This window comes from Lutzomyia longipalpis, chromosome 4, assembly GCF_024334085.1.
Source record: "Lutzomyia longipalpis isolate SR_M1_2022 chromosome 4, ASM2433408v1".
NCBI lineage: Eukaryota > Metazoa > Arthropoda > Insecta > Diptera > Psychodidae > Lutzomyia > Lutzomyia longipalpis.
Window position 1 is genome coordinate 14,516,004 of NC_074710.1, and position 14,893 is coordinate 14,530,896.

A 14,893-nucleotide genomic window follows, 5' to 3' on the forward strand; every position below is an offset into this window, starting at 1 on the left:
TATTTAAGGAACATCACGCGCATCGTTCAGTTTTGCTGCAGTCTTGCAATGCTATATACTCTCACCTTCCTGTATAACATCACCTTCTGTTATGCCAAAAGGCTTTGCTAAGGCTGAAAATTCTATTAAAAAAAATCAAAGAAAATTCTTTTAGGTATTTTCTTTAATTCTCTTTTTTTGCTTGAAATATGTTTGCAGGCTGCAGGTAAGAAAATTCACAGGACAAATTGTTCTTTTAGCATTATCATCTACTGCAAATGTACATACATACAATATGTTGGTTGGTGCCCACAGGGAGTGCACCCGGACACTTTTCACGTGAACAAATACGAGGAATTTGAGCTAGAGTTGCTAGTTATGGATTGAGTACGGTGGTACGAGAGGGAGGGAGGGTGTCATATGGTGCGAACGTGTCTATAATATGAGAACCCTCGAGGCAATGCCGAAAAGGGTGGTGGCGGCCGTTAAGTTGATGTGGGAAAATTGCAAATGCAAATCTTTACAATTTCATATCGCTTCTCTACCATCGGGCATGGATGATCCGCGTGCTACAAGAGGCGAGCTATATACCTACTATTTGCTGCGGGAATACGACGATGATAGCAAAACATATTTGCATTTATTGGCGTATTATGGTGCAATACTAGAACACCACATGTGTGTGTATTGCCCCTGAGCTTTTATAGTGCTCTCTCCATGGCAAAAGCGCTTCACTATATTGGCTTCCGCGTCTATTAAAGTCATATGTATTTATGCAAAATGACATTTGAAGGTAATTCAGGGCCCGCAAATCAACTATTTTCGTTATCAACTTTTGCAATTCGTCCATTCTAAAAGCATCCTTGAGTGTGTACTGTTATGTACATATGTATGTATGTACATATCATTCACTTTAGGATGACTGGATGGGGATATGGGGTCTTTTTGTTCCATTTGTGCATAACCATTTGAGGACCATTTACCGAAAGAACCCATCAAATGTCATTCAAGAAATGGTTTGAGGTTACCAGAGGTGAGAGAGGACGACTATGCTATGTATAAACCACCACATAGCTTCTCATTTGCATACATTCACTCCACCAAGTTGCAAAAGCCGGCAAATGCTCCTCTCCACAACCCATTTCAATTGCAGACACACCATAGCAAAATAAATATTTGTGAGATGCTCATGATAATGATATCCCATGCAAATGAAATTAATTCCTATGTTATGTATGTAGGTTATATAGCAAAGAACCATCATCCGCGTGCAATTCACTGACTGAGTGAGATTTCACTGGATTTTACGCACTTGAGTTCTAAATTGGTTGCAATGCATTTATATACGTATATACATTTGTTTGTACGTTTATATGGCAGAAATGTACAGATAAGGGTATGATAGTTGGTACACATGATACAAGATAAAGTAGCGTTGGTACTTACTTTCTACATCTCGTCTAACATTTTAAGTATATTGCAAAATCTTGTAGTCAGGTATATATACCTATGAAGAATACTTTTTTTTTGTAAATAAAATAAAGTGAAATATGTTGAAAAAAAATTAAGCACAAAAAAATGTTGTACCTGTGTTTTAAGGTGGACTTCACAATAATTTTAAGTCATCGATATAACTACATACATAGGTAGTTTTAAAGTAAAATTTTGTAGAACTTATTTCCATATGTGTACATCTCCATAATATAAAGCTAATACTTGTGTGACACACCTGAGATATTGCCATGGTTGTATGTATGAAGATTCCGCGTGACGAGGGACTACATCATCTTGAGGGACATTTTAATTACACATGAGTCCCCTTATAAGAGGTATGAAATCCTCAAATGTCTTCCTATCTCGTTCTTCTCCTAGTCATGTGTTATATACATAATCAAATGTTTGGGGGAGGGTTATTATCCCCAAAAGGGGTGCTATATTAGAGGGTTAGGGGTTAAATTAATGGTGGAGCATCCCAAAAATGCGCTTAACGGGCCATTTTCTATCTTTTAAGTACTTTTCTTTGGCACAAACTCCCCCGTCCTCATTCCCCCCCTTTTACCGTGTACCATCGCAAAAGCATGGCAAGTGTGGGTAGATAATTTAGTAAGTCATTTTAATTGGAAAAGGCTCCTCACTGGGATAATTTATAGAATTTAATTACACCCAGATTCTCTCTCAACATGAAACATCATTGTCAAGCTCTGGAAGGAGTCTTTGTGCGGGGAGGGGGGGCTGTTTGGTGGATGCGTGCATTGTTTGGTGTTTTGTATTCACGCAGTCAGCACTAAATGCCACCTCGCAAGTGTCATATATTTGCGGGGGACTTTCGTAGGAGAAAGAACATGTGGGGTTCCGGCAAAACGTGGCAAAGTCTTCTAGTTCTTGCTCTGAAATACTCCGCCAGCGTTACCAGCTAAAACAGTCGTAATAATTGTGAATTTATGATTGTCTCACCACACCCCACAACTCTGCAAGAGCATTCACGCTACTCACCCTCGAGCATGTGAAACGACCCAGTCATATGTTCCGTCAGATTCCCCCCCGAATTTCCGCAACGCACTCTCACAAACATATAGCATGACTCAAGTTGAAATGAAAATAGATTGGATTGATTGAATTTTTCAAATAAAGAAGAAACATTATTTTCTATAGAAATTCATATAAGTGTAGTATGTATACAACCAGAAGAGACTCAAAATTAAACATAATATATAATGATTTATAAAAGTTTTTTCGAATATTGTAAAGTCTTTAATCTAGAAAATTTCATCTTTTAATAACTCTATTCTTTGCTAGCTCTGGCAGAAAGAGTGGATAACTACGGGCAATTGCTAGCAGTTCATTATCTCACACCAAAACCAAAGTGAAAAGAGGTAAAGGGGTGAAAAGTCACCGCGGGTGTTCCATCCCTTTCCTAAACAATCACACAATCAGACTCGCTTAAAATATGCACGGATCGCCCGCGTTTCCTTTTGCGTTGGAAGAAATTCAAGATAAATTACAGCACGAGAAAGGTTTACTGTTAATTTCGTATTTGAGAAACCAATTAAATGTACCTTACCATGTACATAATGTATCTTTATGAAATATGTTTTTGTGTGAAGTGATAAACTATTTATATGCTTTGATATTTCTCATAAAACTTTAATTACTCATCAATTTGATCTTTGCGAAATATACATACACTACACATTATTTGCAGAGTTTTAGAATCTTTTTGACGTTATTTTATGGTTTCTATGGGGACCTTGCCCAAAGGGAATATATATAGTTTCCATAACTCATAATGTTTTGTGTGATAAGAAATCCCCAACATTTTATGAATCTTTGGGTTATTTTGTGGAGCATTTATTGGACAACACCATGTATTACTTTACTACATTTAACCTTTGGAATGCGGAGGCCTTGGTAGTTACGTAGAATGCGAAGGTGGGGTCGTTGAACGACCCCAAAAAGAAGGCCAATTTTCTCCCAAATTATACAACCTGGAGTTGTCGGGTTAGTGCCTATAGATTCCTTATATAGTCCTCTTGCCCCTTGCATCACAAATTCGCCACCCGGAAACATGCAGAAGAAGATATTAGGGAAAAACATTTTTCACTCATTTTTCACAATTTCTTCTCGAGAAATTTGCCACGAAGTTGACTGCAACCACTATTTTTTTCACTACTTCCCCGCATTCCCCTCACTTCCCGCACCGTGATAAATGGCAATATTTCTCGAATATTCTTTATTGTTTTGCACATTTATATGCTTCTAATTATGTTTTATGATGTTTATGTCACTTATTCGCGATAATTTTGACACTGAGAAGGTAAAGTGAAAAAGTAAACACAACCCTTCAACCCCCTTCAACCATATGATTTATGATGTGACTAACTTCATTCTAAAAAAATTTCCGCAGCATGGCCGTTACATCAATTTTTGAATTCCCTTCTTCTACATTTTCCTTAATAACTTTTCTTGGGGTAGTCGGATTGAGCTGAAATTTTTACACAACCTCCTCAGATAACCAAAGAACTTATTTCCAAAAGATGGGAATGGTATCTTTTATATTTATGGAGATATAACACGAAATATAGCGCTGGGGTCGTTCAACGACCCCGCTCCGCATTCCAAGGGTTAAGGATAAGAATGATAGCATCTTTCTTCAATTTGTTTTGACCTATTTTCACTTCAATAATAAAACATTTTCCACCATTTCAAAATATTTAAGCTCTTCACTACCTACCATTTTATTTTAGAATGTTATTTTAGAAGAAAATAAAAAAAGTTTTAATAAAAAAAAAAGGATTCTTGCAAATTTACATGAAAATTCAAATTTGAAAAAAAATGCAGATAGTATTCTTAATGTCAGAACTATATAATACTTTTAAAGGCATCTTACATAATGAATAATTTCTCGATTAGAATGAACTTTTGCCACTTTTGCTTATTTCTTGTGGTACGTACATAGATATATTCAAACAACATGGAAAGTCAGGGGTCATACCATAAAACAGAGGGCAAGATGGACAGGTCACTTAATTATGTGCTGTGGCAAGAGGGTTGTGAATTTATATGGAGGTCCCTCCTTTACCCCCATGTGGTTTACGAGAGGGTGGGTGAAACCCACAATTGGAAAAGTACATACTTGACCTCTCGCTCGTGCCATTTATTTATCGCATTGTTTAGTTTGGCAAATTCAATTTTAATTCATCACACAGTTTTGGGTGTTTTGCAACAAAATTTGCACACAATTCTAACCACAAACATTCACTTGATCTCCCTTTTGTTATCAAACTTTGGTAATTTTTATATTTTTGTTTGTTATTAAAAATTAAATTATTTTTTAATTAAATTTAGAAGCTGTTTTTCTTTAACTTCTGTCGTAAAATTCTTTTCTCACATATAACTTTTTATCCCCCAAAAATAGTCTTGTATTTTAATTATCAATTTTTTATGCTACTCATCAGAACCAATCTGTATTCTTGTCAAACAAAGAGTACAAGAAACCCACTGTATTATTTGTCTCGTGTTTAGTGATTTTGCTCTTCATCCAAAGCAGAGGTACATACATACATATATCCTAAAAGTGGAATTTTCACTCACAGACATTCTTCTTCATTCACTGCCTCAGTTAGTTTCGACCGTTGAAGTCAATCTTCAGTGGCATGGGTGAGCGGAGGGTGGTAGTTTCGTATTTTTCTTGGCAAAGAGGACAGACAATGCTATGATATAAATTGACTGGTCTGATTAGATTTATTGCAACTTTTACCATATATAACTATTCTACTTGTAATGTACATATATAAATCTTTTTTTTTTATTTTGTATGTTATGACTGCAGAGAAAGTATGTGTACAGTATGTATTACTGCACGAAAGATGATTCGATAGAAGGAGAAAAAACTTAAGAAATATTTTCTAACAGAGTGGGGGTGGATGTGTGTCAATTGTTTTTCTCAACTTAATATACTGTGCCCAAGTAAACTATCATGAAGAGCTTAAAATCTAAGAATGACATCGACTCAGTTCCATGAAGTTTCTTTTTTTTCAATTTTCTCCTATATGTATAAATGTTTCTAATTTTTTTCTCATTGCTGAGCAATTTTCTTCTGCATCGATACATTTTTGCAATTATTTGTGGAAAAATGTGATTATTTGCAAATTTAAAATTCTTATACAACCTACATAAGATTATAAACTTTAAAAAATATTTTAGATAAATAAAAAGAGTGCAAATATACGTAATTTTTATTTTCCTTAAGCAAAAAGTTCCCGGTTATCATCAACTTATATATCACATCTCTAAATATTTCTTCTTATTATTGTTATGTTTATCACATCCCCAAAATGGATATCTTGGAAGTTTTTTTTTATCTGTGAGAAACTTTTCACGTTGAACCCCTTTTATGTATTTTATACATGAATGTGTTGGAGGTAATAAGAAAGAAAAAGGGTTATATAGAAGTGAAAGCATTATTACGGTAGTGGATTAATATTTCAACTCTGTTTTCTTTCTTTTCGTTTTTTTCTTCTTTACATTTTCCAACCCCGTACAAAGTCACGCCTTATAGGTATACCTACTTTTAGGATAATAATACACAACTTTTGCGATAAAAATTAATATTTATATTTATTAGCATCCATCACCGTGATTTTAATTCATTTTCTCCATTTTCTCACTTTTTCAACTTTGATGTACCTTACCATCATGCTTAAAAATGTGAAAGTGTGCGTGGTCGCATAAAGAAAAAGTTAAAGAATAAAATGAGTCTAAATTAGAAAAGGTATATAATACATTATACACAACGTATCTATCTGATAAAACCATATACTCTTTAATGGCATAATTTTTGTATGAATAATATGAACCACAGAGTTGTCACAAAATTAGTAGGTACCTGTACCTACCTCTAAACTAAAATTTAATCCGTAGATGAAACGGAATGAGAAGTTCAATCAATTTGCATGACAAATTAATCTTTCGTCCCAACCACTGCTGTAAACATACATATGTTGCGCTTAAGCGGGGAATCCTATATGTTTGGGAAAACTTTGCAAATTGATCAAACTTTTCTCGGATACAAACATATTCTAATTTCCGCTAGCGCAATCGACAAGAGCTGAGTAAAATCACAAACACACACACAGTGAGAGAGAGACTCCCAAGGACACAGAGGGGGTGTGAGTCGATTAGAGCGTTACCCCACATGGCGGGGGAGTATGGAGGGGCGAGAGGATTGGGGAGCAACGGTAGCTCGAGGGAATGAACATTTGATTGCTCTCTTATCAAACATCATTAAGCACAATTTTATCCGACTTAAGTCAGCCCTTAAATTCTATTAACACCGTTCCATTTCCTATCTTCCAGCTCACTGACGCTCCTGCACTCCAGCCAATCCTCCGCTTCCGCTCTGATGCGACCTGGAAGCAGATTATGAATCACTACACAACCCAAGGTGAACGCTATATTTTTCGAACCTGTGAAATTCTTTATAATCTACATATAATACATACCTATATGTAGTAAAGTATTATACAAATCACACTAATAAATAAATAACAACAATGCTGAATTTGTTTACGAAAAAAATGAATTAAAAAAAGGCTTTCTTACACAAACATAATTTTTCTTTGGTCCTAAGCTGAGCAATAAACAAAATGAAAAGCTCTTTAGGGAAAAATATAATAACACCTCAAGGATAATAATCATCAGAATTATTAAATTCTCTATTAATTAGACAGAAATGAATTGGAATTAGTGCAAATCCCTATCAACGTCACTTCTCTTATTATAGCAAAAAAAAGGGAACAAAAATTGACAATATATGTATGAATGAAATATGTGACGTACATACCAAATGTGATGTATTGAATCTCATTCATTCTTTAGCAAACATTTCTTCATGTGTTGCCAAGAAGTAACAAATTTTGCAGCTAACAAGTCAAAATCTTCGACACGCGCTCGTTCAGGCACAATGGCACACAACAGCTGAATAGTTTTCGCAACGGAACGGTGACAGCTCATTTCCGCTGCCTGTCTTCAGCACTGCCACATTTGAGACACACTCACAGATTGATTTTCACTTTTGTCCAATTTCTTCTCTTCGCAATGGTAAAATACAGTATTAGTGAGTGGGTGTGTACAGTGTGTGTAGTCTACGTACTACATAATGCACTGTACGCCTGTACGTTATGTATATCTACATATTTTCACCCCTTACATCACACATAAATTTTCTCCGTGCAAGGAAAGGAAATAAGAAAATCATACGAGTTGGAATTAAAAAATAATTTACACCCTCGAATAATCTACTCAACAAAACAATTAATTGAGCCACTAAGTGCTCAATCACTATTAAATCCATCTGACTGATAAATAAAAAAAAATTGATTCTCTATACGAATACACAAACATTGAGTATAGCGGTCCTACATAGGTCAAATGACCTCAAGACCTTTGGGTGAGGGCTGGGATTAATAAAAAAAAAACACAAACATTGAGTCAATATTGAGTCTATTTTAACTAAATCAGTTATTGATCTTGGATTGATTATCAATTAGTTGATCAATTTAATGCTTAATTAATAATTATTCAAAAAAAATTATTTTCAATCAATGATCAGTCATTTAATTTTTATGCAATCTTCGGTCAATCATGCAATTTTTCTTTTTTCTAATATATTTTATTAGAAACAAAATTCACCCTACTTCATACTCCCTTCGAGAGTTTATTGATAGTGGATTGAATATTAGAATCCTAAATTTTTGATGGTCTGATTACTTTTTGAGGGCAGTGTATTGTACACTATACATTACATATATACACCCTAAAACACTAGTCTGTAAAAGGGTGAAATAAATTATTATTATTATTATTACATATATACATAATGCAATACATAGCATCACGTTTACTTAAAAAAAAATGTGTCACATTACATTTGCGGTAGGGCGTCAATGTGAAAGAAATCACGCTAGTTAATATTTAATGAGGCATCCTACAGGGGTAGTATACCCCTTGGGAATTTATTCTTCACAATTCTATTCAAGCATCTGATGTATTGCCCATGGAATTGAGTGATTAAGTAAATTAGCTTTTTTTCGACAATAACGATTGTACTATTGAGATAGAATACAATATATTTTTATTATTACAACTTTTTTTTAAGCTAAATTATGTGCAAAGTAAATATGAGACAGTTTTACTGGTTAAAAAAATAGAAATATAACCGTAAAATCGTGATTTCTTTCTTTTTATTAATTAATTGATTAATCATAGGACTGGACAAAATATTTATTAAAAAATTAGATTTATGTACTTCTGGGAAGGATATAAAATATATTTTTATTTTGAAAACTTAATAAAATGAATAAAGTTCCTCAAAAAATTATTCTTAATCAGTTTTTTTCTTAATGAAAGAAATGCGACACTAATTTTGAGAATAAAACGTACATAACATTAGTAAATCTTTAATTGCACAATGTCGTCGTGGTAATCGTCTTAAGTTGCTATTTCAGCACATTTCTCTATAGCAGTTCTATTGCAAGGGGTGTATTGTACATATACCCCCACACACATTCAGGTTGAGTGCGGTTGCTATGAGTAAAATAGACGAAGAGATTTCGTATGAGAAACATACAGGTCTCATGTGCAGGTGTGATTCAATTTGGAGCTATGAATATTAAATAAGTCTCAAGTGTTGATGTGTAAGAAATGCTATATATAACACACTCAATCATTGCATTCTACCGCAAAATGCTCTCTGTATCACTCACATTTTAAAGGAAGATTTTATGCTGTGAAAGATTTTTTTTTTGAATTTGAAAATCCAAAATTCATTCATTTGAGAAATTTTTCTACATATCTCTTTATGTTTAAAAAATATATATGTTCCTTTTCAAACTCTAGCAAATATATGTATTATGATATAATATGTATTTTGCAACTGAAATAAATCAATTTTGTCCTGTATCCCCTCTCCATAGGGGTATCTGGGCTAGCCCCATGCGTATAGGGATACAATAATTTTGGTATAACCTTTCAAAGCTCCCATATAACGTCGATGAATGTCAATTTTGATGTCATTTATCTCTATTAGAGCTTATTAATGATATTTATTACTGGCAGCTGAATTAATCCTGCATGATTTTAAAAAGACTTACGATGGCATATACACGTAATTATTAATCGATATAGAGAGGGAGAGAGGGATTGAAAAGCGATGGAAAGTGAAGCTGCCAACTCTTTATTGGGGTGAAAAATTATTCTATTCCTATATTATATGTATGTATGTTATGTAGCACAGAGCTTCTCTGCACTGTATGTATATGTATGAATATACCACTTGGGATTATTGGACTTATATTTGCATTTATACAATCCAGCATAGGTATCTCCTATATATGTATTTAGCACTCAATTTGGTATTAAATCGAATATGGAGTCGCCGAGTGATTTGGTGATGTCAATGGGGGTTCCCAATATGCGAGAAGGAGCTCTGGGTGCATGGGGAGAACGTCATCAGTGTACATCAAGCGGAATTGGTAGTGATTGAATTAGGTTTGGAAATTGTAATATTCGATAATTGTGTTTCTCTGGGACAAAGTAGGTTACTTCATCATAAATACCAATATATATGATTAGAATGATGATGATTCCCAGCAACTAATTTTAGGGACATCTGTCAAGGTATGCAGATTGAAGTGGTATGGCCCTCAAGTGTGCGTATAACTACGCTTTCCTGGTCTACATTGTTCGTATTATAGAGAAATTTGCAATGCACCAATATTATTGATTAAACCCCCCCCCCGCCCTTGCGAACAGATAATCCACCCTCGCACACACAATATAGGTACCCGTATCTTATTAATAACTAAGGTGTTTAACCACTGATTCACTCTGATTGGCATGTAAACTAATTTATTTAGCAATATACTCACACACAATAGATTTGCAATTTAACACAATTTATTACATCTACGAGGTAAATTGTCGCTTCGCTCCAATTTACCTCGCCCCGCTTCGCGGGGATTTGTTGCGCTTCGCGCAAATTTCAGAGAGAAAAAATTATGATGGTTTACGGAAAACTTATCAGTCCCGAAAATAAAATTTGCAAAGAGAAGAAATCATTTTCATACAGGGGGATGCCCAACCCCGAGAAATCAGTACTTTTAGTGAGGCAGCAGGTTCTTCCGATCAAAATAAGGGATCAGTTTGCACAATTCCACTTGCAATCGAAAGTACATTTAATTAGCTTTCGATTGATCCCTATCTCATTATCGAAATAACATTATTAATATAAAAAAAGTTAAAGTGTTTCTCGGGAATCGGTCGAGATTGAGCGAGATTCGAGAATTCCTCATACATTTTGTTCAACAAAAAGTGACTTTACTTCACTGAAAATGAGGTTAAACCATCCCCTTGTTTTCATACAACATTTCGGGCGCGAAATTCAAAAATTTGCAAAAAATGCATGACTTTTATATGGGGGCTACCTGAAGGGGGGCTTTGGGGAAAATGAATACGGCCACTCGAAAGCGCCTGATATAAGGAGTCTCTGTACCAAATTTCATCACGATCGGTCAAACGGTGTAGATTTGTATAGCTGTACAGACACGAAATCCTTTCTTTATTATATAGATGAGATGCCCTTTGACAATCTACACAAAATGTTTGATTTATAAGAAGTTTTATACATAAAGTTATTAACATGGTAAAATTCTTTTACAGTAATGAATGGGTTATAAAATTCACGAGAGTATTTATAATATGAATAAGGTTTATTGCATATCAAGAGAATTTCAAATTTAAATTATATACCTACATAATTTACGCACTAGCATTTCGAAAAGACAACTTATGTATATGTACAGTACATTACATACATAATGTCACAGTGTTATTTAATTGTGACTAAATTGAACACCGCAAAGAGTGAACATTTCTCCTAATGTTGAACTTGTGCTTCTGTCATCCTTTATTCCACACCGTCAATTGCAATTTACTTTGATATAAACTATGAGAAGGTGTGTATACTGCACCTCTATCCTGATGGCCAAAAAGCGTGGTCAAGTATTTGATTGGCTCCCTTTAGTTGAGTAAATAATTTCCTTCCTACTCCCCTAATTGCCTTCCAACAGTCGGGATTTTCCATGAGTTGTTTCTTTACTGGTGGTGGTGGATGGGGTTGGAATGAGGAATGTGTAGAGAACTGCAGCACTATCAATTTGCATTTTAATGTCCTAGCCCAATCTTCATTCTCAATGCTTTCATGTGAGAATTACAACGAAAACTTTCACCCAGCAAGAGTCCCCATTTGTGTTCAACTCGTCTCCGTCTTATTTCGCTTATGTGAAACAATTGAATTTTCAAAAGACAACCACTCACCCCCTGCCAGTCCCCACAGGCCATTTCATCGGCCTAGAGCATGATACCTATGTATATTATGATCTCAATGAAATGACTTTACATCTACAAAGGGGAAGGAGATAAATTGAGAGACTTTACAAAAAAAAACAAAGAACAAAACTTATTAGATATTAGATTAACATTTTAGCTGTGTTTCTTTCAGACACAGCTTTTGTGTACCGAGCAAAATCGAAAGTCGTCAGATTGGGCTCAAACTTGGGATGAGCACGAATTAGGGTCCCCACATTCCAAAAAACGTATGCGCCAAAAAAATTTTTTTTCCGGCCGGCCGGCCGGATCATAAACTTAAATTGCGAGAGAACGGTGATAGATAGAGACTTGCGGTAAACGGCAAAGTTTAAATATCGACCTGAAGAAATCCGAATATGAGGTCAAATTCACCCCCCACCCCCGCGTCCGCCATTTTGAATAATCTCAAAATTTTGTTTTCGTTATATCTCAGCCGCTATTATAGCTAAAGGGTCTGAAATTTTGATATGTTGTAGGGGCCATCAAGACCTTTCCAACGATACCTCATTTTCGAAAATCGGTCAAGCCGTTTAGTCAATATGGCCGCCACAATTTTTCATCGAAAATCGACCATAACTCGAAAACGGCTTGACCGATTTTGATCAACCCGGGCTCAAATGAAAGATCTCAACAAACCCTACAACTCTCTAGAACGTCCGAAGTTTCAAAAGTGACCGCTAGGGGGCCAAAAATCAAAAACAAAATTTTCGATGAATATCTCGAAAACGACGACATAATTTTTTTTTTCATTTTTTGATATGTTGTAGCTGACTATATTATGTACCACCATGCCAAAAATGAAGAAAATCTATGGATCCGTTCTCGAGATATAGCCTTCCAAAGTTGGCATGTCATATCTCGGGTTCTACAAGTCCGATCATGATCAACTCAAGCGCAAATGAAAGGTTTCGAGAAACCCTACAAATGTCTAGAACATTGCAACTTCGAGAAATGACCGCAAGAGGCGCTAAAGTCAAAAACAAAGTTTTCGAAAATTTCGAACTCGAATTTTTCGAAAATGGCGACATAATTATTTTTCATTTTTCGATATGTTTTAGCTGACTTCAAGACCTTTCAAACAAAAAAAAATTTATGAAAATCTATGGATCCGTTCTCGAGATATGGCCTTCCAAACATTTCTTAGGGTATGACTTTTCTACTTTTCCCGACTTTGCGCGTATTTAAACTAATTCGCGTTCTAGTTTGCTCTCACAAAATTGGTACACTGAAAGAAACACAGCTCCCGTAAGCTTGGTCAGCTTACCAGTACATTTTTCTTTTTCACACTCTTCAAATTGGCAGTTATATACCATTACCTACATAGTTTCCTTTGAATGATATGCGACTTTGCATATATAGAAATTGATGCTCAATAACCAAGTGGGAAAAGTCAAGGCAGAAAGCTCATCTATCAATGTTAGCCTTTCTCTTTCCACCCTCCCCCCAAAAAAATCACCAAATCTATTTTTCCCACATTTATACATAATATACTTGTGGTACACTCAATGAAAGGAAATTACCATGCAAAAAAAAGAAGGAAAGAGTATAGAGTGACAGAGAAAGAGAAAAAGCTGGGAGAAGGCCAAGGGGAAAATGGAAAAAGTAGAAACTGAAACGTGAAAGCTAATGCCGATTTCTAAATTATATTGAAATCTCTCACTTATTTAAATATCAAACGACTTTTTTATCATCTCATTCACTCCACATTCAAAATGCTCAAAAAATTTACATACAATTACTTTTAGTCGTTGGGCGAATGATACTCAAGTGAGTGAAGTGAATTTATATATGTACATAGATATAAGGAAATGGAAAGGAATTTCTTAATATTTCCACGGGGCACATCCCCTTGTAGCGCGTTCGTGTGTATTTTTTTTTCTTCGGGAAACGCTATAAGGGAAAATGTGATCATTACAGTTCTAAATTTATGTGTATGTGTGCGTCTTGTTGAGTAATCTTGAGGCAACAGTTCTTGCCGCCCCTAATTGGTGCTCGCAATCTTCCATATATAAACCAAAGTAATAACTTTTCTCCAAAGGGAAAACTCCTAGCGTAAGCTGCTCTTCCACCCCAATGATGAGAGGACCTACAATATGGGCCATGTGAAAAATCAAGGGGCTTCTAACTCCAACATTTTCCTCATTTTATCAAATTTCTCTTTTTCAACTTTCTGCGATACATTAAAATGTTTGCGTAAGGGTTCTCTGCGCACTATCATAATATTTCAATATTTTTTTACCATTATAGAATTTCCAAAAAGATTTTGTAGATCCCTTGACTGTGGTATACACCAACCGACTGCTTTTAAATGTGAATACCTCTCACATTTGAAGTTCTCCAGAAAGTCTGAGGGTGTGCGATGTTCTCTTCAATTTTCGCAATAATCAACGCTTTTCTTGCGCGAAACATACACACACACTCATAAAATTTCTGAATATGAAAAGTAAAATTCTAAAACGGCAGCATAAGGAAAATGAGAAAGAAAATCAAGTCTATGGTGGTGGAGTTCCAACAAAGTGAAATTACACATGTTGGGTGTTCTATACTTGAAAAGTTTCCCGGTATGGTGGGTACTTCTCGCTTTTAACAGTGGAATTTGCAGTTTGTGAATAGTTTCTATACCTTTACACTACCTTTGTATTTATATATGTACATATTGTATATATCTATATGTAATATGACATCAAGGAGACGGAGCAAAAGGGAGAGAGAGACTTTTGAGGTATAAAATGCATAAAACGACTTTTCAGGTGCACACCAACGGAAAGCTCTCTAAAAACTGCACACGAAACATTATATACATGGCATGAAAATTTATTTATATGTTATGCATCCCATCCTTAAGCCACAAACCCCCGGAATCAACCCCTATATAGAAAAGCTCCATTGCACCTTCCACTATAACACGGGGCTTCACAGCAGTGAGCTTTCTCTCCCTCTCTCTCTCTCCCTCCTGGTTCCGGTGCGGTAGGAGAGAAAGTTTTGTTTT

General features: G+C 35.2%; 1 protein-coding gene across 1 annotated transcript in view; it reads left to right on the forward strand.

Moving 5' to 3' along the window:
* Nucleotides 1-14,893, forward strand: part of LOC129796640 (teneurin-m) — a 124,230-nt gene that overhangs the window by 22,915 nt on the left and 86,422 nt on the right. The window contains exon 2 of the mRNA XM_055838736.1: nucleotides 6,835-6,922. Within this exon, the coding sequence (XP_055694711.1) occupies nucleotides 6,901-6,922 (22 nt within the window). The 5' untranslated portion in view covers nucleotides 6,835-6,900. The remainder of the gene's footprint in view (nucleotides 1-6,834; nucleotides 6,923-14,893) is intronic.